General features: G+C 34.9%; 2 protein-coding genes across 3 annotated transcripts; one reads left to right on the forward strand and one right to left on the reverse strand.

Moving 5' to 3' along the window:
• Nucleotides 1-2,853: 2,853 nt before the first annotated feature.
• Nucleotides 2,854-5,987, forward strand: LOC114270286 (putative calcium-binding protein CML18). The gene is made up of 2 exons (XM_028211735.2): nucleotides 2,854-3,678; nucleotides 5,775-5,987. Exon 1 carries the CDS (start codon nucleotides 3,163-3,165, stop codon nucleotides 3,655-3,657), a length of 495 nt encoding a protein of 164 aa, XP_028067536.2. The 5' UTR covers nucleotides 2,854-3,162; the 3' UTR covers nucleotides 3,658-3,678; nucleotides 5,775-5,987.
• Nucleotides 5,988-11,267: 5,280 nt separating this feature from the next.
• Nucleotides 11,268-16,782, reverse strand: DPMS2 (dolichol phosphate-mannose biosynthesis regulatory protein-like protein). 2 transcript variants are annotated; one of them, XM_028211733.2, is made up of 3 exons: nucleotides 16,565-16,782; nucleotides 11,777-11,891; nucleotides 11,268-11,690 (listed from the first exon to the last, which is right to left on the reverse strand). In XM_028211733.2, exons 2-3 carry the CDS (start codon nucleotides 11,864-11,866, stop codon nucleotides 11,538-11,540), a joined length of 243 nt encoding a protein of 80 aa, XP_028067534.2. In that variant the 5' UTR covers nucleotides 11,867-11,891; nucleotides 16,565-16,782; the 3' UTR covers nucleotides 11,268-11,537. The 2 variants fall into 2 exon arrangements, with proteins under 2 accessions (XP_028067534.2, XP_028067535.2); XM_028211734.2 differs by lacking the exon at nucleotides 16,565-16,782 and adding an exon at nucleotides 14,797-14,940.
• Between the last annotated feature and the right edge of the window lie 7,069 nt (nucleotides 16,783-23,851).

The raw sequence follows: 23,851 nt of genomic DNA on the forward strand, positions 1-23,851 counted from the left end.
TATTATTAATGTTGTTTTAATGCCATAGTTTTATGCATTTGTTTGGTACAATATGTTGATATAGTGACGCTAATGACTCTAGACTTGCATTCAGCATTGTTATGTTGTGAAAATGTAGACTATACACTAGAGTAACACTTGTAATTTTTGTACCCCATTACCTCAATAATGTAGCTTATTTGAAGTCTCTGTGATGTTTGTTATGTGTTAAGCCTGGAATATAATTTTGATTCTCAAAAATGATTTTGTTTTTATTTTGATTTTTTTCACGGTAGGTTTGATATTAAAAGTATGTTAAATTATCTTGTTCATTGATAAAATTTCACAATATACAAGCAAGGGAAGGAAGGATATATGGTGTGTTAAGAGCCTATCATGTGATCCCAATTCATAACCACAGCTACACAAATCTTATGTTACACTGGAGGCGAGAAACGGTTAGTAATGGAGACGGATTGTGAGGGAAAAAAAACAAACATTCTTAAGGCCAAGTTTGGCTATTATAAATAAGTACGCACTTTTTATTTTTTTATCTTTTTTTCATCACATCATCTCTTTACTTTTTTACACATCTTTTTTGTAAAAAGACAAAAAATGTACTTATTTAGGTCATTTTAAACAACCCTTAAAACTCATATTTTGGTGAGAAACAAAAGCATAAAAAATACAAAATATTAAAAATTGTCTAAGGTACTTTAAATACAAAATCTTAAAAATAAAATGACACATCTGGTTTCTTTTTAATGTTTATAATATACAACACTATAAATAAGTTGTTTATTGACTTATTTTATCACACCACCTCTCTACTTTGATGCATTGTTTTTTTGGAAGAAGAAAAAAAAATTAATTTATAAACTATATCCAAAACAATTCATAATAATAAAAAATTATAATTATTTATTTTCTTCCCCTAAACTAAGTGGAGAAATATATATATATATTTTAAAAAAATTTCTCACCTACTTTACAAAACGGATTATAATATGAAATTTGATTTTTCTTTTTAATTCTTTCATATGTTTCGTTTAGCTTATTTTTATTTTAAATCAAATATTCATCATAATAATTGATAATAATTATTAAATCATTCAGCGCCGGTTGTTGTGAGGAGCACAATGAACCCTACTGGACTAACTTTAGTTGAGTTCTTTACTCAATAATAGTCACTTTTAAAGAATTTAATTATTTTTAATAATATAATTATTATATTTTAAAAATATTAATTTTTTAAAATAATCCTTTACTAATACATTTTTTTTGAAATATTAATTATTTTTATATTATTAATAAATTTAAAAGAAAAATATAATAAAAAAATTTATATTATTTTTTAAAAAGAATTTAATATTTTGAGATAATAAGAAATTAATATTTTAAAAGGAGGGGTATGATTTTTGAATAATTTTTGCGATAATTATATGCCAGCACGACAAGACAACCACCGTCCCTTGTGGCTCTACTTCTCTGCGAATCCTTTTCTGTGTACCCCCCAGGCCTTCGAATATTCCCCAATCAATCCACGTCATCGCACGTCACTCTCCTTGAGAACCGTCCTTTCTAGGATGTGGCAGATTCTGATTGGCTAAACAACAGGATTAATGATAAATGAAAAGCAATTGCACATAGCCAATTCCCACCCAAAAATTTAAAAAACAGTTGACAAAAAGTCTGAACGGTGACTGGGACCAAATAGGAACTTAGGTAGTAGGACGGTGCTTGGTTCATGGAATTCGCGCCTCTTTTGTCGCATCATTGGCCTTCTTTTTGGTATTTTCTCGCGAAAATATTGAAAGAAAAAGAAAATTTCACGAGTCAAGGTTTCTGACCCTAGAAAATAAAAAATAATTTTTTTTTTTAATTTTTTATTATTACGTTATTGATGTTGTTTTTGGTTTTGGTGTTGGACTCACATATAAATGATGCATGGTATTAGGTTAATACTATTAGAAAAATTAATTTTTTATTTTAAAAATTATATAGAATGATTTGACTATTTGTGAAACACTCCTCATTGTATCAATGCAACATTTTCATGTTGAACAGAAATCTGTGTCTGAATAAGTGTTTTATCCTGAGTCATATTAATGATTTAAAGTGGTCATTTTATAAATTTTGTATAACTCATATGTGACAATATTTCAATTGATTCAATAATTATAATCATATAACTTTAATATATTTATTCTTAAAAAATGGACAGCCATTTGTATCTTATTTTCCAAAAAAAGTTTTTAAAAATTATTTGACTACACTAATCTATCGAATCAATTTGGACTTATACAATATTGTTTGGTTTGATTTTTAAATTTAATTTTTAATTTTTTAAAATAATAGAAATTAATTTAACAAAAATAAATACTAAAAAATTGAGATTTTTAGTTTAAAGTTTCAAATATTAAGATTTTATAAGATAAAGAATAGACGATATTTTTATAGTAGTTGGAATCCTTCAACATTTTCACAGACGTAAATTTTTAGTTCTTCACAAAGAATAACTCTTCAGAGAGAAATTTCACAAAAAAAATCAACTCATCACAGAAAAATTCAAAATAATTTAAATTTCGAGTTGAATTTTTTTTAATAATATTATTAAGAAATCTTAACTAATAAGAAAAGATATATGGACGTGTTCTACTACCCAAATTAGAGAGGATGTTTTACCAATTTTTCCTAAAATCTATTATCACCCAAAAATAAAAATCATGAGTGTTTTTTTTAAAATTTTTGTAACATTTTCTTCAAACTAATTTCTAATTCTTTTTTTTTTTTAAATAAATTTTGAAAAGGAAAGCAAGGGAATCCCAATTCCTCAAGTTGAGTAGAAAAAAGTCTCTTCAAGCCCCCCAGTCCAATTCCTCATTTCCATTCCTAATACTTCGTCAAATCTTTATTAATTTTCTCTGCTTCTACTTCGGATCTGTCATTTCTCTAAACAACAAACAATCATTACAATACTAATCTCACCGTGTCTCTCTACATTGATACACAAGACAAAGAGAGGGTGGCACGAATCCAATTGTTTGTTCGGTCTAATTCACTGACTGTTTGGAAGCCGAGAAAATAAATACAAACACCCATTTTCTTGGATCCACCGCCAGAAATTGATGAGAAAATACAGAATTACATGATTGAAGAAAATTTTCTTTTTGTTGATAGAAAATGATGAACAGCAAGGAATCAGCGACACTAGACGACGAACAGCTCTCGGAGCTCCGAGAAATCTTCCGATCATTCGATCGGAACAACGACGGAAGCCTAACTCAACTCGAATTAGGCTCGCTGTTGAGATCGCTAGGTCTGAAACCGAGTCCCGATGAGATCGAAACCCTAATTCAGAAAGCGGATAGAAACAGCAACGGTCTCGTGGAGTTCTCAGAGTTCGTGTTACTGGTGGCGCCGGAGCTACTTCCGGCGAAGTCGCCGTACACGGCGGAGCAATTGAAGCAGCTGTTTCGGATGTTCGATCGGGACGGGAACGGATACATCACGGCGGCGGAGCTGGCGCATTCGATGGCGAAGATGGGACACGCGTTGACGGCGGAGGAGCTCACTGGGATGATCAGAGAGGCCGATACCGATGGCGATGGAAGGATTAGCTTCCCGGAGTTCTCTCAGGCAATCACTTCGGCGGCATTTGATAATTCTTGGGCTTGAAATTTTGCTTCTCAATCTCAGGTATGTTTGTTAATGATTCATTTATAATTAGACTACTGCTACATCACTCAAATTTTCTCCGCCCGAATTGTTCAAATTTTTACCGGGTTGACATGAATATTCACTGAATTGTCTAAATGAATATCTTACATCTAATATAATCTTTACCAGGTTGAATGAATATCCACCGAATTTTCCTTTAACCGAATTGGCCGAATGAATATCTTACTGTTTCTTTATCCAGTTGAAATGAATATTCACTAAAATTTTCTCAGCCTGAATTGCTCGAACGAATATCTTACATGTAAAATATCTTTACCCGGGTTGAAATGAATATCTTACACGTAACATATTCATTTAGATAATTCGGGCAGAGCAAACTTCAGTGGATCAAATATTTTTTTTTATAATTATAGATAGATTTAGGGATTTCAGGTATATATTTGTCTGGTTTTGGATTGATGATTGATGAAATATTGGGTCTTTGTTTATGTTTTTGTAAGGTTTGTGATCAAAACCAGTGACTGAATTTTGCTGCTTTTGTATCTTATACCTTGGGGACCCTGTTCCAGAAAGTTTGTTCGGAGTGTAAGAATTTAGTCTGGTGCACATAAGTTAGTTCAGAATACGTTACATAATCAAAAAAAATAAATTTATTTCCGATGTATTGAAAAGAAAAAAAAAAAAAAAGAATCTTATAAAATTTTTAGAGAGATTCATGAAGAAAGAAAAAAGGAATGAGAAAATAGAAATGAATAATTTTTCTCTTTTCACTTCTATTTTACTTTTCAAAAATCACTCACTGAAAAAGAGTTCACAAATATTCATATGGTAATTATTTGAGTCGTTGAAATTATTTTGGTTTCAATTTTTGAACTTAAATTTTTTGAAAACTAAGTTTTTACTTTTTGGATTTTTTTCTTTTTATTTTAAGTGAATGTTTTTAATATTTTGAACAAAATTTTTACTTTTTGGATGTGTCTAATCTAGATATATTTAAAAAGTAAAATATTTTTTTAAAATTAATAAATACATAAGAATATGAAAATTTACAGATTTTTTTTTTTCTATTTTTAGTATTTAGTAAATTTTTAAATTTTTTTTTTCTACAAATATTATTTTTTTTAAGTGTATTCATGTTAGCTGTATCTAAAAATTAAAAAAAATGAGAAATCAAAAGTAGGCCATATACAATTAAGTATGTGATAAATTAGAAATTGTCACATCATTGTAAATTAATTTGTGAAAAAAAAAAAATTGTGATTCTTTAACATTTTCTGCAATATAACAGGAAAGTAATGATGGTAAATATTGGTATGGTATAATGATTGTAAATATTAGCATTGTAAGGGATGATGTTGCACAAATTAATGGTCTTGATGAAGTAATGATTGTGGTTGAATCTTGAATTTGAGGAAGACTTTGTTAAAAGAAAGAAAAAGGAAAAGTGACAGAGATTTAACTCCAATTTTTTTTGCATTTCCATCCTTTGTTTTTTTTTTTTTTTCAAGTTCCAAACACAGGCATTAAAAACTACTACTAAACTTTGGCATGTTTTATGTATGTTTTACTTACTACTTTTGCCTCCGAAAGTTCAACGTTGAGCAAACACATGAGAGCTCTTTTAATGACTAGTTAAAACACTTGCTATTGCTAAAATTGTAGATTGAGTTTTCAAATGGCTAGATAAAAAGGTTGCCAAATTTGAAACAAAATTTAAGAATAGGGTAAAGTTTCTCTCAAGTTCAAAATTTAACTTGAAAGAACTTGAGAGGCCTATGGGGACTACTATAGTTCTCGTTTTGATAATTTGAACCGTTTATTTTATAGAGTCATCTGTATATATTATCCTTGAACAAAATAGTCGATTTGATAATCGTAGCACTTGTGTTTTAGCGTGTTTGTCTCTAAAAAAATAGATGGCGTATTTTCAAAAACATACTTGTCTATATTTTGGAGACAAACGTGATAAAATAAAATGGTTATGAGTGCTTTATAAAATAAATGGTTCAGATCATCAAAACGTGATTCATGGTGAACTTGAAACAAAAACTAAATTTTGGCAAGATCTCTTCTCTTTTTCACTCATAATTTTGAAACTATGCATTCTTTTGCAGATTTCTATCTTCCCAAACACAGTTTGCCAACAGATAATTCTGTTCTGTTCAAGACATGCACATAATGCAGAAGTTTGATAATGCAAGGATGGAGTTTCTTCCTGTACTCACACACATAATCCAATTTTCTCATCTTCTGCATTGCAAGACTCAAAATCATTCATCCGTGAGCCATTTTTCTCCTTGTGAAAATTAGATTTTCCTTCTTGGTTATCCGAGTTTTTTTGGGTTTGTCTTTGTATTTTTCTTCAAATCAGATAAGAACATCCTTTTGTTTTGAGGTTCTCAGTGCTTTGAATGTCCCAGCCACCTGTTTATAGCTTTGATTTTATTGAGGCCGGTCAATCAATTTTTCACAATGGACCATTTTCAACATCTTGTGTGTGATCTTCTTATGCTTCTTGAACACAGTTTGCCATGGCAATTGGCAGGACCCGGATCCACATCAAAAATTTTGAAGTCCCTAGAGAGCTGAAATTACTTTTTGTCAAGATATGCATAGGGTGAAAGGTGTTTTTATCCAAATCTTTTCTATCCCTTGTGCCAAGTCTTCTCTAACCACATGATCAGGTCCGAAATACCCATATGATAGAGATGTGATTTGAGACAAGGGGACAAAAGAGGATCCAAATAGAGAATCCACGCTTGTTTTGGGTAACATGGATCTTCTGTCCGCACCTCTCCTATCCCAAGACCCCATCTATCTCACGATTAGGCTAAAGAGACTCATCATATGGTAGATAAGTGTTTTGAGACAAAAAGGACCTAGACACAGGATCCAACCTCGTTTTGGGTGGTAGGTGTTTCTCTGTATCAATTTTTGTTGTTCCAAGATCCTTCTACACCACACAATCAAGCCAGTGAAACCCATCGTATAGTAAAGATGGTTTGGAATGAGGAGGAGACAAGGACCGAACGGAGGATCCACCCTCATTTTGGCACTAATGGAAGCCTTCTATTAGACCAAACTCTCATTGTATATCTAAACTAGTTCCCTAATCAGATCCTAACAAGGTTTTTTTTTTTTTTTTTTTTTTTTTTTTGGCAGAAATAAAAGCACCATTCATTCATAAGAAACAAAAATACAAAGCATCATAAAAATTATCATACAAGCCAACAAATAAGAAAGCTAAAATTTGGGAACAAGAGATTGAAGAAAAAATAGTGCTGCCCATCTGCAGAAGAGCTTGAAAAACTTCCAAAAGTTTTCGACAAAAAAATAAAATAAAAAGATGCTCAATTCACTTTATTAAAGAAAAGGGGAACAAATAAAAACAATTTTGTTGTGGTCATAATTTTTAGCAGTAGATGCTTTAGATGACATGATGGATATAGAAAAATGAAATGTAATTTGAATCCATTATGTTGCTTGTTGATGGCCTTTTATCTATTTCCAAACCAATTGCGACTTGAATCGATCCACTAAAATTCTCTCTCTGGATTTGAATTCAAATCAAGGGATTTGTCTTTGGGATGAATAATAAAGCCTTCATTCTAGATTCGACTTCTGCTAATGTTGTGTTTTGTTTTAATTGATTCACATGATTTATAAATAACGGGAAATATCTAAAGTTTACTCTACAAAAGTGAATAGTGTTTTGAGAAGTTGGTAAAAAAATTAATTTTTTTGACTTTTTTCTGACTTTTCTAGCTTTTTGTGTAAAAAAGTTAGAGAGGTAATGCGATCTAATTCAAAAAAGCTAAAAAATCAAAAATTTAACTTTTTACAGACTTGTCAAAACGCCACTCAAACCAAACAAGCATTAGAAATGAAGTAGCCCAGTGAAGGATGGACAAGAAAATGTAGAAGAAGAAGACAGAGTGGAAGGAAGACCTCTTTTCTCTTGCCTTCCCTTTCTAAAATAGATTGGCGCTGTTTGGGAAGCTGCCAACGAGGCTATTATAGCCTCATTTGATAAATAAGCCAAAAAGTGGCACTGTTCACAGTTTTTTAAAAAAAAAAAATTAAAAAAAAAAAAAAATTAATCACTGCGCTGGACAGTGTAGGCTGTGCCTACACTGTCACAGCCGAAATTGATACATCAATGGGAAAATTACCATTTTACCCCTTTATATCAATTTAAAAAATAAAAAGTTAGAGACAAATTTGTCATTTTAAATTTAAATATCATTTCAACACACTTTCCAATACAAGAATCCAACTAAAAACTCATCTCATCTTCCCAAACACAAAACTAAAATAGTCTAATAAAATAACCAAAAATCAAATAGCCTACTAAAATAGTCACTTTCCAAACGAGGCCATTGCGTGAGTTTCTTCATCAGATAGACCCCCAAGTATTCATCAATTGTTTGGTTGTCTCCATGTATGAAACAAATTGTAGTGTGGTGGTCATAAAGATACAGCATAACTAAAAGCAAGGGTCAAATAATCTGTGTCCCAAGTCTCTTTGCCCCTTGTCTCAATACATTTCTAATATTAGAATCATATATGAGAATTTTAAAACAAGTAAATTTCGAGACATAATTTAATGGTGAAAAGTGTATTGATTCGGGGTTGTTTGGGATGAACTACATAAATGTATTTTTTTGATTTTTTAATTAAAAAAATAGAGAAAAAAAAATGATTGTTTGGGATAACTTTTTAACTTTTTATAAAAAAAAATGTGTATTGAAATATTGTATGAAATATCAAAATTACCGAACTACCCTTCTAACATGCACATTTGCTTTCGTGCATGTTAGTGAATTGTGTCCATCACTGTTCAGTGCACTCTGTTTTTTTTTTTTTTTATAATTTTTTTCACCTCTACATATCAAAGGAAGGGACAAAAGCAAGGGTAATTCTGCCTTTTTACCCTCTGATTTTAAGCCACAGTTTCTCGCCCAATATTTGTGAATAGCATAAACTTTTTTACTTTTTTAGTGACTTTTTAACGTTTTATCTTTTTTAGATTATCCCAAACAAGCACTTAATTGGGAACACAAAACCCTGTGTCAAGCAGGGTCGGTTTGAGCACAAGGCAACTAAAACTAGTGCTTTAGAGCATCTTCAATGGTTCAGTATTTTTTTAATCAAATCTGAGTAAAAAAATGGCGATTTTCTCAATTTGATATGAGTTGTTCCAAAGGTGCACTGTAGCTTACATCAAAAAGGCAAGGACGTCCAGCAGGACGACCGTACGATCGACCAAACAAGGCACTGAAATTTTTTTTCCCCTTCCATGAGCAAGCTCTCATCACTGCTTCATATGTGTGTTTCTCTTGGTAATTCATGTCATGGATCTTAATATGTTTGATTGAATAAATATATTATTAATAGCAATATTTTGGATGTGAAAACGATGAATAAATGAGATAAATAATCACAATTAGAGAGGAATGAATAAATTGAATTTTGTATCCAGGCTTCTTTGTAGGAAGAGGGAATGATTTCTTTTCAAAGCTTATGAATGATGTTCCTGTGACTCTCCAATTATTTTAAGCATGTCCTTCAAAATGGATGCAAGCTCAGATGTTTGTCCCTGAAGCCGGAGTCTGTTGCTTTTGGAGGTGAAACACTAGGGAAGAAAGCAAGTAAGAAACAAAACGGGGAAAAGACAAAGGTAGTCGACAGGGTGGTCAACCTCCTAGTGTAAATTTTTTACAAAATTTTGCTTGAAGTGGTCATCCGGTAGGACATCCGACCAGACATTCGGCCGATTGTCCAGTGGGTCCACACTCAACGGCTACACGCAGTAAATTGGTGAAAGGAGCCAGAGATCTTTAGTTTGGTGAAAAGTTTTGGACGTTCTCAATTTGATACCATTTTGCTGAAACTGTTGAAGCATAAAAAGTGAAACTTTTTCACAAAATTTAAATTTGATGATAGATTTGGTGAACAGTTAGAGATGGTCTTAGGCTTCAAACTTTGGAAAGGCCTCAAAATTTTGGAATATTTTTAAAGGGCCGTAAATTTTTAAAAATTAAAATTTTTTACTACTAGTTGTAATTCAATAATCTATAGAACTTATCTTTATCTCATCAACCAAAAAAAGCAAGACCATCTAACGTATCAAATATAATCAATTTTTTATATTAACACTAAAATCCCTTTTTTAGTATAAAAATTGAGCAAACACTATTTTATCTCTTATAATTTATTTCATGTGTGGTTTGCTTCTTATTAATATTTGAAAATATTGAAAATATGTACATGACTTCCTATGGCTAGTATACTGAAGTGCACCGTCATTAAGGGGTTGTTTGGGGTGTCCTAAATAAGTACACTTTTTATTTTTTTGGACTAAAAAATTGAGGAAGAAAATATAGATGTTTGGGTTAAATTTTTGACTTTTTATGGAAAAATGTGTAATAAAAAATTGTAAAAATTGATTTATAGGAAAAAATTAGAATTGAGAGTTGTGCAGCCGTAATTGTTGACTTTTGGTGAATAGTGTTAACTTTTTAACTTTTTGAGTAACTTTTTAACTTTTTGATTTTTTTGTAATATGCCAAACTTGACCTAAGTGTGAAGCACGTGCCTCGACATAGAAGAATAATTTACTAATCTCCAAAAGTCTGGATAAACCACATGTAGAGTAAAACCACGAGTGGTATAGTGCATTTTGAATTCTAAAAAAAATAACAAAAATAGCCATAATTTCAATAATAATGTTACTTATATATAAAAATATTTTAATTTTTTCACATAAGTTGCTAACGGTACAAATAGTACATATTAGTCCACACACCGTAAATGTTACGTGCTTATTTTTAAATGTCAAATGCCAAGGAGATGATCGTACATAGAGATAAAGTGAAATTTGATTGTAAAAATTCATCGACCTCAAAAATCTAATATTAATGAAGAAAAAAGTGTTGGTTCTATATTTTTCTTCTTTTTTTGGTTTTTTGATATAAAAAAAAAAAAAAAAATGAATTTGCAATTAGTCTTACAATATATCTTCTAGTTTTACTAATGCTACGTGCTTATTAGTTTTATCCCTTAGGCCCCAAAATCTCTTGAGCCGCCCCGGTCCCAAAAGTGAATATTAATCCCACCAGCCCCATATGGTATATTAGCCTGATGAACTTGCCTCCTAACTTCGCACCACCCATTTAAACTAGCCAAGACATTTGAAACAAATTTGCATCAACACCCATGCGTGATCCTTGCTTGTTAATTACATTCCTGCATCAAGATAATGCAACTATTTGCAGAGTTTCATGGTAAAGCATGTGAAGGCACAATGGGTAGCCTAATTCTCAAATAAACCCAAGTTGTGAATCTTATGACATCAAACTAATCAGACGAATTCCATTCAAGTATAGTACTATCCTATAAATACAGAATTACTCAAATCAAGCATTTGATTATATCTATGCTCCAAAATCTCATCAAAGTTGGTCCTTGTCAAACTAATCTGGAAGAGCTATCCGAGTTTGAAGTAGAAAACCATACTGTAACAAAAAACAAAAACTAACAAAAAGTAGAAAACCATACAACACTAATTCTGATCCTGAACATGCATGTTCAACTAAACAGATAACTTTGAACAGGAAATAAGAGTGATATGCTATCACAAATCATAATGATACATAACAGTCAGAGTCACCTACACGTCAAAGTAACTACGACAACTGAAATAAAAACAATTCGAGAAGACTCAATGGTACTCAAGAATCAAGATAGTATATGAGGAAAAACACATGCACTCGCACACACACATCCTAGGAGCTGCTCTCATCTTAAAACTACAAGATGTCAGATAGCTAAAAGCCGTCTTCAAAACCAATTAAAAACTGCTGTCATAGTAAGCATCATGCCGCCTTCTTTTTGGACTTGAGCATCACAAACCCAACAAAGACAGACAAGAAGCAGAGAAGTGCCACACCAGCAAGTACAGGAATGAGAATGGCAAATTCTTGGGGAAGAAAGTACTTGTGGATAAAGTGATCGTCGTCAACAAATGGCTGAAATTGCATAGAAATAGAAAGTAAACAACAAATTTATTCAAGTTTGAAGCATAAATTTTGAACTGGATGGAATGTAAACTGACCAGGATGATGACCCAAAAAGTATAATAAGTGAATATGGATAGGCTGACAACTGATAACAGAAACCCAACGGCTTTGTCTGCTAATTCCATTACAATAATTGTGGGATTTTGCTGCCTGTAATAGAATTCAGCGAATCAGCATCTAAACTCTGTTTTTTATTCAATTGGTACAAAAGAAACTGTTCCATACCATCAGCATGCTGCTTAAGTGTGTGAATCAACATGAATCAAATAAAATTCACTAGTAAAGCAAATCCCAGTCATATATGTATATTAGTCTATAAATGACAAGTACCCGAAAAAATAAAGAATAGGCATTTACCACTGCTATACAATGGAATCTAAGCACCCTAATGACATACTATTCTGCTTCCCCAACCCCACTAGTCAACAAAAACAAGTAATAAATTTTTTTTTCCACAAAGTACAAAACTATTGTGCATAAAGAACTATCCAGCACTGCAGTAAACAGAGAATTTAGCCCATTATAGGACAGGGAATTGAACCTTGCAAAAGGAAACCTCATTCAGATTCCAACCACTGCCTTCCCATCATAACATATTGGATCCAATCCAACTACATTATAAACTTTTACTTTCTTGAGAGCATAGCAAAACTCCCCTAATGAAAAAATTTATAAAATATCCAAGCATCACATAACATTCATCCTTAGCTCAAGTGTCGTCTTACTAGTCATGTGAAATTATTCACCCTTCACCTGTACAAAAGAGCATGATATTACTAAACATTATGGAGAAAGATGCCAAATATCCTTTAGCTTATCTTATTTTATTTTATTTTCTTTCCTTCAATTGAGAAATCTATCTCCTAATCAAATATTCTACCATTAAAGCATGTGTAACATTTTGTTCTAGGTGACCGCTCGAGCGGTCATTCGGTCGCTCGAGCGTAGATGCAAAGCTCTCAGTATCTTGCCTGTTTGCAGGCGAGACCACTTGAGCTATGAAGTGGTTGCTCGAGCATAGAATTTAGGCTCCCCGTATTTTCACTGTAATTCTACAAAGCTTCTGGAACCTTGCGTTTACCGCTTGAGCGGTGAAAAGTTTGCTCGAGCGGTCTCTTTGTATTGTGTCTATCACTCAAGCGGTCTAGTCGGGACAACACACTTAAAAGTCCATCAAACTCTTTTCTCTCTCACTTTTTCCAACCCCTCTCTCTCTCTCTATCACCCTTTTCCGAACCCTAACCCTAAAAACACTTGATTTCCTCAAGTTTAACTAAAAGATTCATCTTAAATCCTTCAAGAAAAGTGAAGAGCAAGTTTGATTCAAGATTCTCACCGATTGGATCGTGTTTTTATCAAAATTTTTTTGTTGGGTCTTCAACTCTTAGCTATCATTTCGAGGTAGAGGTACTTTTAACTTGTTATATTCTTGATTTGAGATACATATGTGGTAATATCCTAGTTATAATAATGCATGAGATCTTTTTGTTAAATAAAGTGAATTTGTTAAACTAATGGGGGGGCTTGTGCCTAATGATTTTGAGAAAGATTGTAAATGTTTCTTGTGGATTTTGATGTTGATGATGAATATTGACTTCCTATATGCAAATGAAAGGAAAGCCCGAAATTTTATGAAACCCTAGTTTTCAAATTCAATTGATAAAGGGGATTGTTCAATTGACTCTTGAATAGTGAAATTGAATGCATTGAGTTTACTTTGGTATTGAAATATGGACTTTTGATAACTTGTAGAAAAAAATCCTTAAGATTGAGAAATGATGAAATTGAAGAATTTATAATGTGATAAATATTATTATGTTGTTGCGAGTTGAATAAACCATACGGAAAATGTATTTGGAAAATTTATGCATTGTATGTAGCATAATTTTTCTTATGATCCAACGATTACATCAATAAGTGGGAAGTTTTGGAAATGGGGTAAATAGCGTATGAGTTTGGATAGTTGAGTTGGGTCGTTGGTAATGGGTTGTGTGTTGTATTTGGTACCCAGGCGGGGAGTCAAGATGCCCAATTGCCCTGTCTTGTGCATATCGCCGGACAAATGTGGAAAAGATTTTAGAGTGTCCATGAGCCTACCGTTTTTAGAGTCGGCGAATGTGAAAAATGTGATTTTGGGTGTCCATGAGCCAGCCGTTTCTGGAGTCGGTAAATGTGGAAACGTAAAATCTTGGGTGCCCATTGCCCCGCCGTTTCTGGAGTCGGCAAATGTGGGATAGTATTTCTAAATATATATATAGATAATTAAATGAGTGTGGGTTATGACTTGGTATCGAGACGTCATAACGTATTTACACTCCGTGTTTTGGTTGAGAATTGTTATTATCCTTGCCTGCTTTGGCATTTTGATTTGAAAGGAAATGGACTTGAAATTTTCTTTTCTTTCAACACTTGCATATCATGATCATATGTATTTCAATTGATTATATAACTTGTTAAATGTATTTCCTACTGAGCACTAGCTCATCCAAACTAACCACCTTTTAAGAAACGATGTTGACACGCCACCTCAATGATTGGCTTGGAAAAAGATTTTGGATGGGGCCACAGAGGCTCTCTTTTGATGTTATATGTTGAAGCCTCGGGCTATTTTTGTGTATGGGAATTTAGAATTCCATTTTTTTGTATTCAACGACAGACCTTGAGAAAATGTCTGCCTTTTTGGCCCTTTTGTTATATACTACCTCCTGTCTTTTGAACTATTTTATTCTATTGATGAATGTGAACAAATAATGATGTAATTACTGGAATAGTTCAATGGGGAAGAGGTAGTCTTGGAATTTATTTATTTATTATGGATTCGCTTCTCTCTCATATATTTCTACATTGGGTAAAAACCCAAGTAAACATGATTTAGAAGGTTGATTTGCGGGGCGTTACAACATGAGATTTTAATTTTCTAATAAGTATTCTAATTAGCATCTGTTTTACCATTTGATTATTTGTTTAGCATTGGTACTCATAATGTGTCATCAACATCATCAACTTTTTAACTTCAAAAAATAAATAAATAAATAAAATAAAATTCAGATAAAACCTGTGCCAAAAGATACTCCTAGGGTTTGCAGTACAGGTTCCCCATGTAATCTTTCCCTTTCTAGTCTTGTCATTCACTATTACACCATTAATTATGCATTCTTCAAATGTACACTTACATGCTTTAGTATCATTGCCAGCGCCCCCACTTCTATAAAAAAGAGAAAAGAATAAAGAAAAGGGCAACAAGTGAAAAAGAAGTCAAAAGGGAGAAACAGGACAATGAAACCCATACTTTCAATGGCTATGCTGCTGATAAAATCCAGTGAAAGTAAACGATCCCTGCCCCAAAAATTCTCAAAAAATAGCCCATACTCCAAAGGTTGAAAAAAATAAATAAAAATGATAACTATAATGACTAAAACAGTAGGGAATAACTCCTTGGCGATGAAGGCCTGTAAATGTTATTTACTCTACTCATTCTTTTTCCTTTTGTCACATTTAAAGATTCAACAGAATATCTCAATGACATTCTATAGATATGTTCACTGAAAAACTAGCGAAAGCAGCCATATCAGCTGTCTTGTAATAACGCTTTATCCCAACAGTGAGATGAAGACGACTACCCGTGCAATTTGGTTAAAAAATCATTGGTTTGGAGGACAACGGTGAAGCTCAGACGATTGAAACTTTTGGGGTTTTAAACAATTTGTAGCATCCTTTCAGCTTCTCATTGATTGGCACCACAATCAGAAGAAACTATGCCATTAATTGTATGACAAAGTTCCATCACATCATGGTGATAAAACTTCCAACCCACCCAATAACAATTTTCCAGTACATAGTAAGCATGATTATATGACGCAACAATCATATGTAGCACTATCAATTAGGCATCAAAAACAAAATTAGCATTCAAATGCCTGTAACCAAAATTTCAAGCAACCACAAAGAAAATTGTCAAAGCAAGATACTATAAGACTGTATTGACAACTATAACTAAAAATATTATAACATTTAGCTAATGTTTGGTTCACGAGAATAAGGTGGAATAACTTCCCTATGGAATGATCATTCACTTACAATAATGAATTATGATTTCATTGGAAATGCATTTTAAATTTTTTACTGGACAAAATATTATAGCGGACATTCTGATCATTCCATTCCACTCCATTCTCATTCGAGTGAACCAAACACTACTTAAGGGCCTGTTTGACTAAACGGATTACGGAATAGGATTGGGATTTTTAATCAATGGGACTCGCATTCTAGAGTTTGGCTGCAAGTTTTGTTGTCCGGATTAAATGTCAATAAACATTCTATTCAACAAAACTGGTGAATTTTTCAATTCTACAACTAAAAATGCATAACAAACCTATAGTAGAAATTATATATTTCCATATCTATTGCAAAAGAAACATGAATAAGCGTGGATTATTTATTCCACTAATCCAGTTGGATAATCAATCCTACACTAATTCTATAACTTATTAATCCCCTCACTATTAATTCTGCTAATAAAACAAGGCGTAATTCTCAGAATTTTGGTATTAAAAAAATAAAAACAATTGTAAAAGTGTGTGCTTACGTTTCTTTTGTATACAAGTAAACTCGGTGGAATCAAGTAACATTCTATTGAATCAGTAGCTGATATCAGCTTCTATCTATCCACCATCAATCATCCATATCAAAACATATATGCATGTGTATAGAAACCACAAGGTTAATTCAAGTATCTTGCAATTTATGGAATTCGAATCGCATTTGGTCAATCAAAACCCTAATTTGAATACATCAATTGTGCTTCAATTGAAGGAATTCGATACCTTTTTGGGGCAATCAGAGGATGGTGACGACAATCCTTTGCTGAACGCTTCAGCCCCTACAACTGACCTTTAACTTCGTTTCGGGGATTAGGTTTTATCCGTAGAGATAGAGTACTGGGGAAATTTACCCTCCGTTTGGATTGTGAAGGCATCTGAGAAAGAAACGACTGTGTTTCATATTTAGGTGAGAAAGGAAATAAATGATTATGTTTCTCATCAAGAAAATAAATGATTATGTTTCTTATCATATATTTTGATGAATAAAAGAAAAAGTGAATGTGATTTTTTATTTATTTTATTTGGATAATAAAATAAATTTGTTTTGTTTAATTTTAGAATAATAATTTGAGTGTGAAATTGTATTTTGAGTTTTGAATTTTTTAATTATGATTTGAAAATAAAAAATTTGTTTGGTTATAAGTTTTGAAAATAGTTTTAAAATGATTTGTAATTTTTATTATTTTTTTTTTATTAATTGATGTTGTACGGGGAGCAAATATTCCGGTAAGCCCGTACTCCTTTCTTCCGAGCTCCGTTTCCGTCCGATTACCTGCGAGCAAATAACGGTGAGCTACCCGGCGGTGTGTGGCCGGAAAAACCCTCCGACGATCAAGTTAGAACACACACCAGGGGATAGATAGAGAGAAGGGAGAGTGTTGAGTGTTTAGTGTATGTCTCACCAAATGTTCATCTGTCCGCGTATGGGGGCGCAGATGTAACAACCCTCGTTACTGTTTACCGAATAACCGCCGATTACCGTTAAACTGGACTGATTATGACTGATGATTGAACTGATTAAAAGTACTGAACCGACTGACTGAAATTGAACTAAATTAGCCAAGTATATCTATTGTGTTGCATATTCTATCTGTTTGATTGATTAATTATCTGTTCATGTCTTTGTGTTTAAACCGCTAATTGAATGCCTTATCGACGGCCGAATTAGAAACCGATTGGTGTCCTATGATCGTCATAATTAATGTGATTTTATGGTATAATTATTTGAAAACTGATTAGGTAAATTAAATTAGATTAAATATTGATAAAATCAGAGTTGGCCTTAATTACAACCTTGCCCTTGAGTGGGCCACTACCTATACACTTTTGAGTTCATTACACTTGAGCCAAAAATGTTTACCTCAGCCTTCTTCCTTGCCTTGCCGACTAGAGAGAGACTAGAGGAGAGAATTGAGTTCATTTTGTTGAATTGGCTTGAATTGCTTGGTGTATTGCTTGCTAATTGAAGTGTGGATTGCTAGATTGAACCCCTAGACTTGCATTCAAGGAACTTAGGTATGAATTTCACCTTCTCATTCTTGTGTTTGAACTAATTCTTGCATGGTCCATGTTAAATTGTAGAGCTAAGTCATGTTTTAGTTCATACATGTTGATATAGGGCGTAATTCATGCTTGCATGTGTTCTTGGTTGAATTTGGAGTTGAGTTCATGGCAAAATGGTGCATGTATGTCCATAATTTTGGAATGGTCCATGTTTTCACCTTGTTTTTGGATCAATTGGCTCCTTAGAGCATCAAATTAGAGCTTCAAAATGGTTTGAATTCATGCATGTTTGCATGTTCATCTTGTGCTTGAAAAATGGTTTAAATTGAGTTTGAATTAAACACCCTTGGGCTTTGATTTCTTAAAATTGAGTTTTGAAACATGTTATTCTATGTGTTTATAAATGTTTTCCAGAAAATGGGCCCAAGAGGATCGGTTTTGATGCATTTGAATGCGAGTTTGAGCTTGGAGGTGCAATCTGGAATTCCCAGATTCTGCACTTCCGCTCGAGCGGGGGAAGTGCCGCTCGAGCGTGGAATCCGAGCATCCTGTATCTCTGCACTGTTTTACAGTCCGCTCGAGCGGAGGATTGGGTGCTCGAGCGGAGTCATGTCTCAAGCTCGAGCGGGCGTCGAGCGGAGATTTCACCCATCCAGTACTTTTACAGTACGCTCGAGCGGGAAAGTTGACGCTCGAGCGTGTACCTTTGTCACATGACCGCTCGAGCGGGGAAACCTGCGCTCGAGCGGGACCCTGTTTTTCTGAAAATCTTGAAACAGTCTTCTGATCACATCTTTGCATCCTCATTCCATTCTAGGCATTCTTAGGCCTAGTTTAAGACATCCTGTTGAGGATAGATGTAGAACACACCGAGGCATTAGGGGTTAAATTATGTTATCTCCCAACTGTGTAGCTTAGTGTTCAATCTGTTAACTGTGTAAGGTTGGCGACTGGGGAGGCACGCTTTAGCATACTGTAACCCAAACTCTGTGAGTAACAACTGTGTAAAGATATGTTCAAAATGATTATCTTCTGAACAATTGAACTGCACTGCTTTCTGAACTGTTACTGTTAATTGAATGAATGTATGTCCTCTATTCTGAACTGTATTGTGGCATCCTTAGCAACTACTGTTACTGACTGTCACTGTTACAGAGATCTCTGTCGGTTCCCTCGTGGAACCACTACTGTTTACTGATTGATGGCCATCATTTACTGTTCGGTCTTTTAAGACCTACTGTTTACTGTACTGTTATGCTAATGGATGTACCACATATGACTGTACTGACTGAAATACTGATTTGATTTAATGGGCTGTTTTCATTACTGTAAGGACATTCATTCTTAAACCCTATACACATCATGTTATTCACTGGGCTTTAGCTCACTGTTTATATATATATGTAGGTGCTCAGCCACCAGATCGGAGCTAGGAGCGCGGGTTAGACTCCAGTTTTGTCAAGCCAGCCTTTGTGCCTCACTGCGAGGTTCCGAGCCTATCGTGCTAAGGCTTCGGGGTGTTTTACAATTCCCCCTTCTATACCGTCTACTGTTCTGTATAGACTGAATGTTTACTGTACTGTTATCAAGGGATTAGGTCCCTGCACTGTGTGACTGTAAATTATTGTATAGACTGTACTGTTGTATGTATGAATGCATGAAAAATCTTTTTAGCATGCAGACTATCACAGCTCAATGGACATTATTTATTTACTGTATTGGCTTCCGCCAGGCCCTGTACTCTGTTTTATTATTCTACTGTTCTGCAGGCCTTCGGTAATCTCGGATTACTGGCCGGTTACGGTGCTAAACCCATAGGGCCGGGTTTGGGTCGTGACAGAGTGGTATCAGAGCGATACTTAACCACGAGTTATACCGCACACACGTGTCCAAATGAGCTATAGGGTGTCATAGAAAAGTAATTAGGGCATCTCATGAACTTGAAAAGTGTGTGGCTATGTTCTGACTGAATACGTGTTGATGTGATAACTGTCTAAATATGCAACTGTTTATGTTACAATTTATAACTGTTATAACTGCTTATAGTGACATGGACAATGCAAATGAACCTGAATCCTCATCTACTGAGGCAAGAATGGAAAGAATGATGGAACTGATAACCGCTAGACTTGAACAACAACAGAACCAACAGCCCCCACCTCCTCCTCCTCCTCCGGTACAGCCGGAACCTAATGCGAATGTGAATGATGGGGATATTATTGCACTCACCCATAAATTCAACAAGATGAAACCGCCGTCCTTTCAGGGAGGACTGGAACCGCTAAAGGCTGAAGCTTGGGTGCTTGAAACAGAAAAACTATTTGAGGTATTCCTATGCTCAGAAGCGAATAAAGTATTGCTAGCTACCTTCACCCTACAAGAAGAAGCTAGAAGGTGATGGATGTTGATCCGCGATACAAATATTGTTATGACTTGGGCTCAGTTCAAGGAGTCCTTTTTTGAAAAGTATTTCCCTCAGTGTGTCAGGGATAGAAAAGTGACTGAATTTGAACAGCTGAAGCATGACACAATGTCCGTTGCGGAATATGAGACGAAATTCACCGAACTTGCTAGATATGCACTGCATATGGTGGATACTGAATATAAGAAGGCCAGGAAGTTTGAAGGCGGCCTTAATGTTGCAATTCTCGACAGAATCAATGTTTTGAAGCTACCGAACTATGTAAATGTTCTTGACCGAGCCTTGATGGCTGAATCAAACATTGAAGCACTGAAAACTGAAACACCAACGTCGGAATGGCGTAGTAAGAGGCAGGGTTTCAAATTCAAGAAAGGCAAGCACAACCCGGCCAACAAGAAACAGAATACGGGGTCGACAACTAGCCCCAGCCAAGGGAGTGGTTTCATACCACCCTGTTCTGAGTGTGGCAAGAAGCACAAAGGGGTCTGCTACAAAATATCTGGAGCCTGCTACAGGTGTGGCAAGGTGGGCCACATGGTTAAAGACTGCCCCTCTGCGCCACAAGCCAGTAGTAAAGCTGCACCAAGCGCAGCCGCATCAACTGTAGCACCAAAGCCTAACCCCAAAGCTACTGGGAAGTGTTCGCCCTAGTACCGGGAGACGTGCAAAATACAGAGACCGTTGTGTCAGGTATCCTCTCTATTTGTACACAAAATGCATATGTATTGATTGATTCGGGGTCTACACATTCTTATGTATTGCATGCTTTCTTACGGAAATTGAATAGACCCTTAGAACCCATGAACTATCTGCTAGCTGTATTATCACCCGTAGGAGGATCCATGACATGTGCTTATATGTACCCCGCATGTGAAATCATTGTTGGGGATATGCATCTGTTTATTGATTTACTACCATTGAACATTGATCATTTTGATGTAATATTGGGGATGGATTGGTTACAAAAATATCATGCCACTATTGATTGTGTGACCAAGCAAGTTGTTTTCCGTCCACCTGGTTTGCCTGAATTCGTGTTTAATGGGAGTGGAGTAGTACCTCCTCCATATTTGATTTCGTCAGTGAAAGCTGTTAAATTAATTAGAAAGGGGTGCAAAGGATATCTGTGTTCTGTGTTGACTGTGTCTACTGACGATAGTGTTAAAATTGATGTGAATTGCATTCCTATAGTCAGGGAATTCCCAGATGTATTTCCAGATGATCTGCCAGGGGATTTGATTGACAGGGAGATTGAATTTAACGTTGATGTGATTCCCGGTACACAGCCGATATCAAAAGCTCCTTACAGAATGGCTCCAACTGAACTGAAAGAATTGAAAATGCAACTGCAGGAACTGCTGGATAAGAAGTTTATCAGGCCTAGCACTTCACCGTGGGGCGCTCCTATTTTGTTTGTAAAGAAGAAAGATGGCTCATTGAGATTGTGTATAGATTACCGTGAACTGAACAAGGTAACTGTGAAAAATAAATACCCATTACCGCGCATTGATGACTTATTTGATCAGTTGCAGGGTGCTCAAGTGTTCTCTAAGATCGATCTCAGATCGGGATATCATCAACTGAAGGTTAAACCGGAAGACATTGATAAAACTGCTTTTAGAACAAGGTATGGCCATTATGAATTTTTAGTTATGCCATTCGGAGTCACGAATGCCCCTGCTGCATTTATGGACCTTATGAACAGAATTTTTAAACCATACCTTGATAATTTTATTGTTGTATTTATTGATGACATATTGATTTACTCCAAGAGCATAGAAGAACATGAATATCACCTGGAACTTGCCCTACAAACCTTAAGAGAACAGAAACTGTATGCTAAACTGTCTAAATGTGAATTTTGGCTTGACCATGTTATGTTTTTGGGGCATGTTGTTAGCAAAGATGGAATTTCTGTTGATCCGCAGAAAATTGAAGCTGTAGTGAACTGGCCTAGACCAACAAACGTGACTGAAGTCCGAAGCTTTTTGGGATTGGCTGGATATTACAGAAGATTTGTCAAAGATTTCTCCAAGATTGCTTTACCGTTGACTCAACTGACTCAGAAGGGGGTACCATTTGACTGGACTGACCAAAGAGAATCTGCTTTTCAGGAGTTGAAAACTCGATTAGTGACTGTACCTGTTCTGACTTTACCTTCAGGTACGGATGGTTATACTGTCTTTAGCGATGCTTCTTATAAGGGTTTGGGATGTGTTTTAATGCAGAATGGGAGAGTAATTGCCTATGCTTCCCGACAACTGAGACCGCATGAAAAGAACTACCCGACCCATGATCTGGAACTTGCTGCAGTAGTATTTGCACTGAAAATCTGGCGTCACTATCTGTACGGGGTGACATGTGAAGTATATACCGACCACAAGAGTTTAAAATATTTCTTCACACAGAAAGAACTGAACATGAGACAGCAGAGATGGCTAGAACTGATTAAAGACTATGACCTGCAGATTTTGTACCATCCGGGAAAAGCCAATACCGTTGCCGATGCATTGAGTCGGAAATCAATTGGAAACGTGGCATGTTTGCTCACCAGACAGAAAGAGTTGCTTTGTGACCTTGAAAAATCTGAAATTGAAATTGTTTTGAGAGACCAAGGTGGAACCTTAGCTGCTATTTCTGCCCAACCGGCACTGATTGAAGAGATTAAAGAGAAACAACAACTGGATGACTTCTTGAAGAAGATCATCGAAGAAAGAGAATCTAAACCAAGACCGGGATTCAAATTTGAGAACAATGTACTAAAATTTCAGGAAAGACTGTGTGTACCGAACGATATTGAACTGAAAAGAAGAGTTCTGCAAGAAGGCCACAATTCAAAATTGTCTATCCACCCGGGGAATACGAAAATGTATCAAGATCTGAAACAGAATTTCTGGTGACCAGGGATGAAAAAAGAAATTGCCGACTTTGTGTCCAAATGTCTTCATTGCCAACAGGTCAAAGCTGAACATCAACGACCTGCCGGATTATTGCAACCCCTACCCATACCAGAGTGGAAATGGGAGCGTATCACGATGGATTTTATCGTTGGGTTACCTCGCTCCAGAAAAGGTATGGATTCAATTTGGGTTATTGTTGATAGACTGACCAAATCTGCTCACTTCTTACCTGTCAAAACAATCTATAATGCGGACAAATTGGCCGTTATCTATATTGATGAAATTGTGAGACTGCATGGAGTGCCTGTGTCTATTGTTTCTGACAGGGATTCGAAGTTTACATCGAGATTTTGGCAAAGTCTACAGACCGCATTGGGTACTGAATTGAGGCTGAGTAGTGCCTATCATCCTCAGACAGATGGACAGTCAGAAAGGACCATCCAAACTCTAGAGGATTTACTGAGAATGTGTGTCCTTGATTTTCAGGGAGATTGGGAAAGTCATCTGCCATTAGTTGAATTCGCCTACAACAACAGTTACCATTCGAGTATTGGTATGGCGCCTTTCGAGGCATTGTATGGCAGAAAGTGTAGATCTCCGATTTGCTGGGCAGAAGTTGGAGATGGGCCTTTGCTTGGGCCCGAGATTGTTTATGAAACAACTGAGAAAGTGAAACTAATACAA

Source organism: Camellia sinensis, chromosome 11, assembly GCF_055761805.1.
Source record: "Camellia sinensis isolate YWXY chromosome 11, ASM5576180v1, whole genome shotgun sequence".
NCBI lineage: Eukaryota > Viridiplantae > Streptophyta > Magnoliopsida > Ericales > Theaceae > Camellia > Camellia sinensis.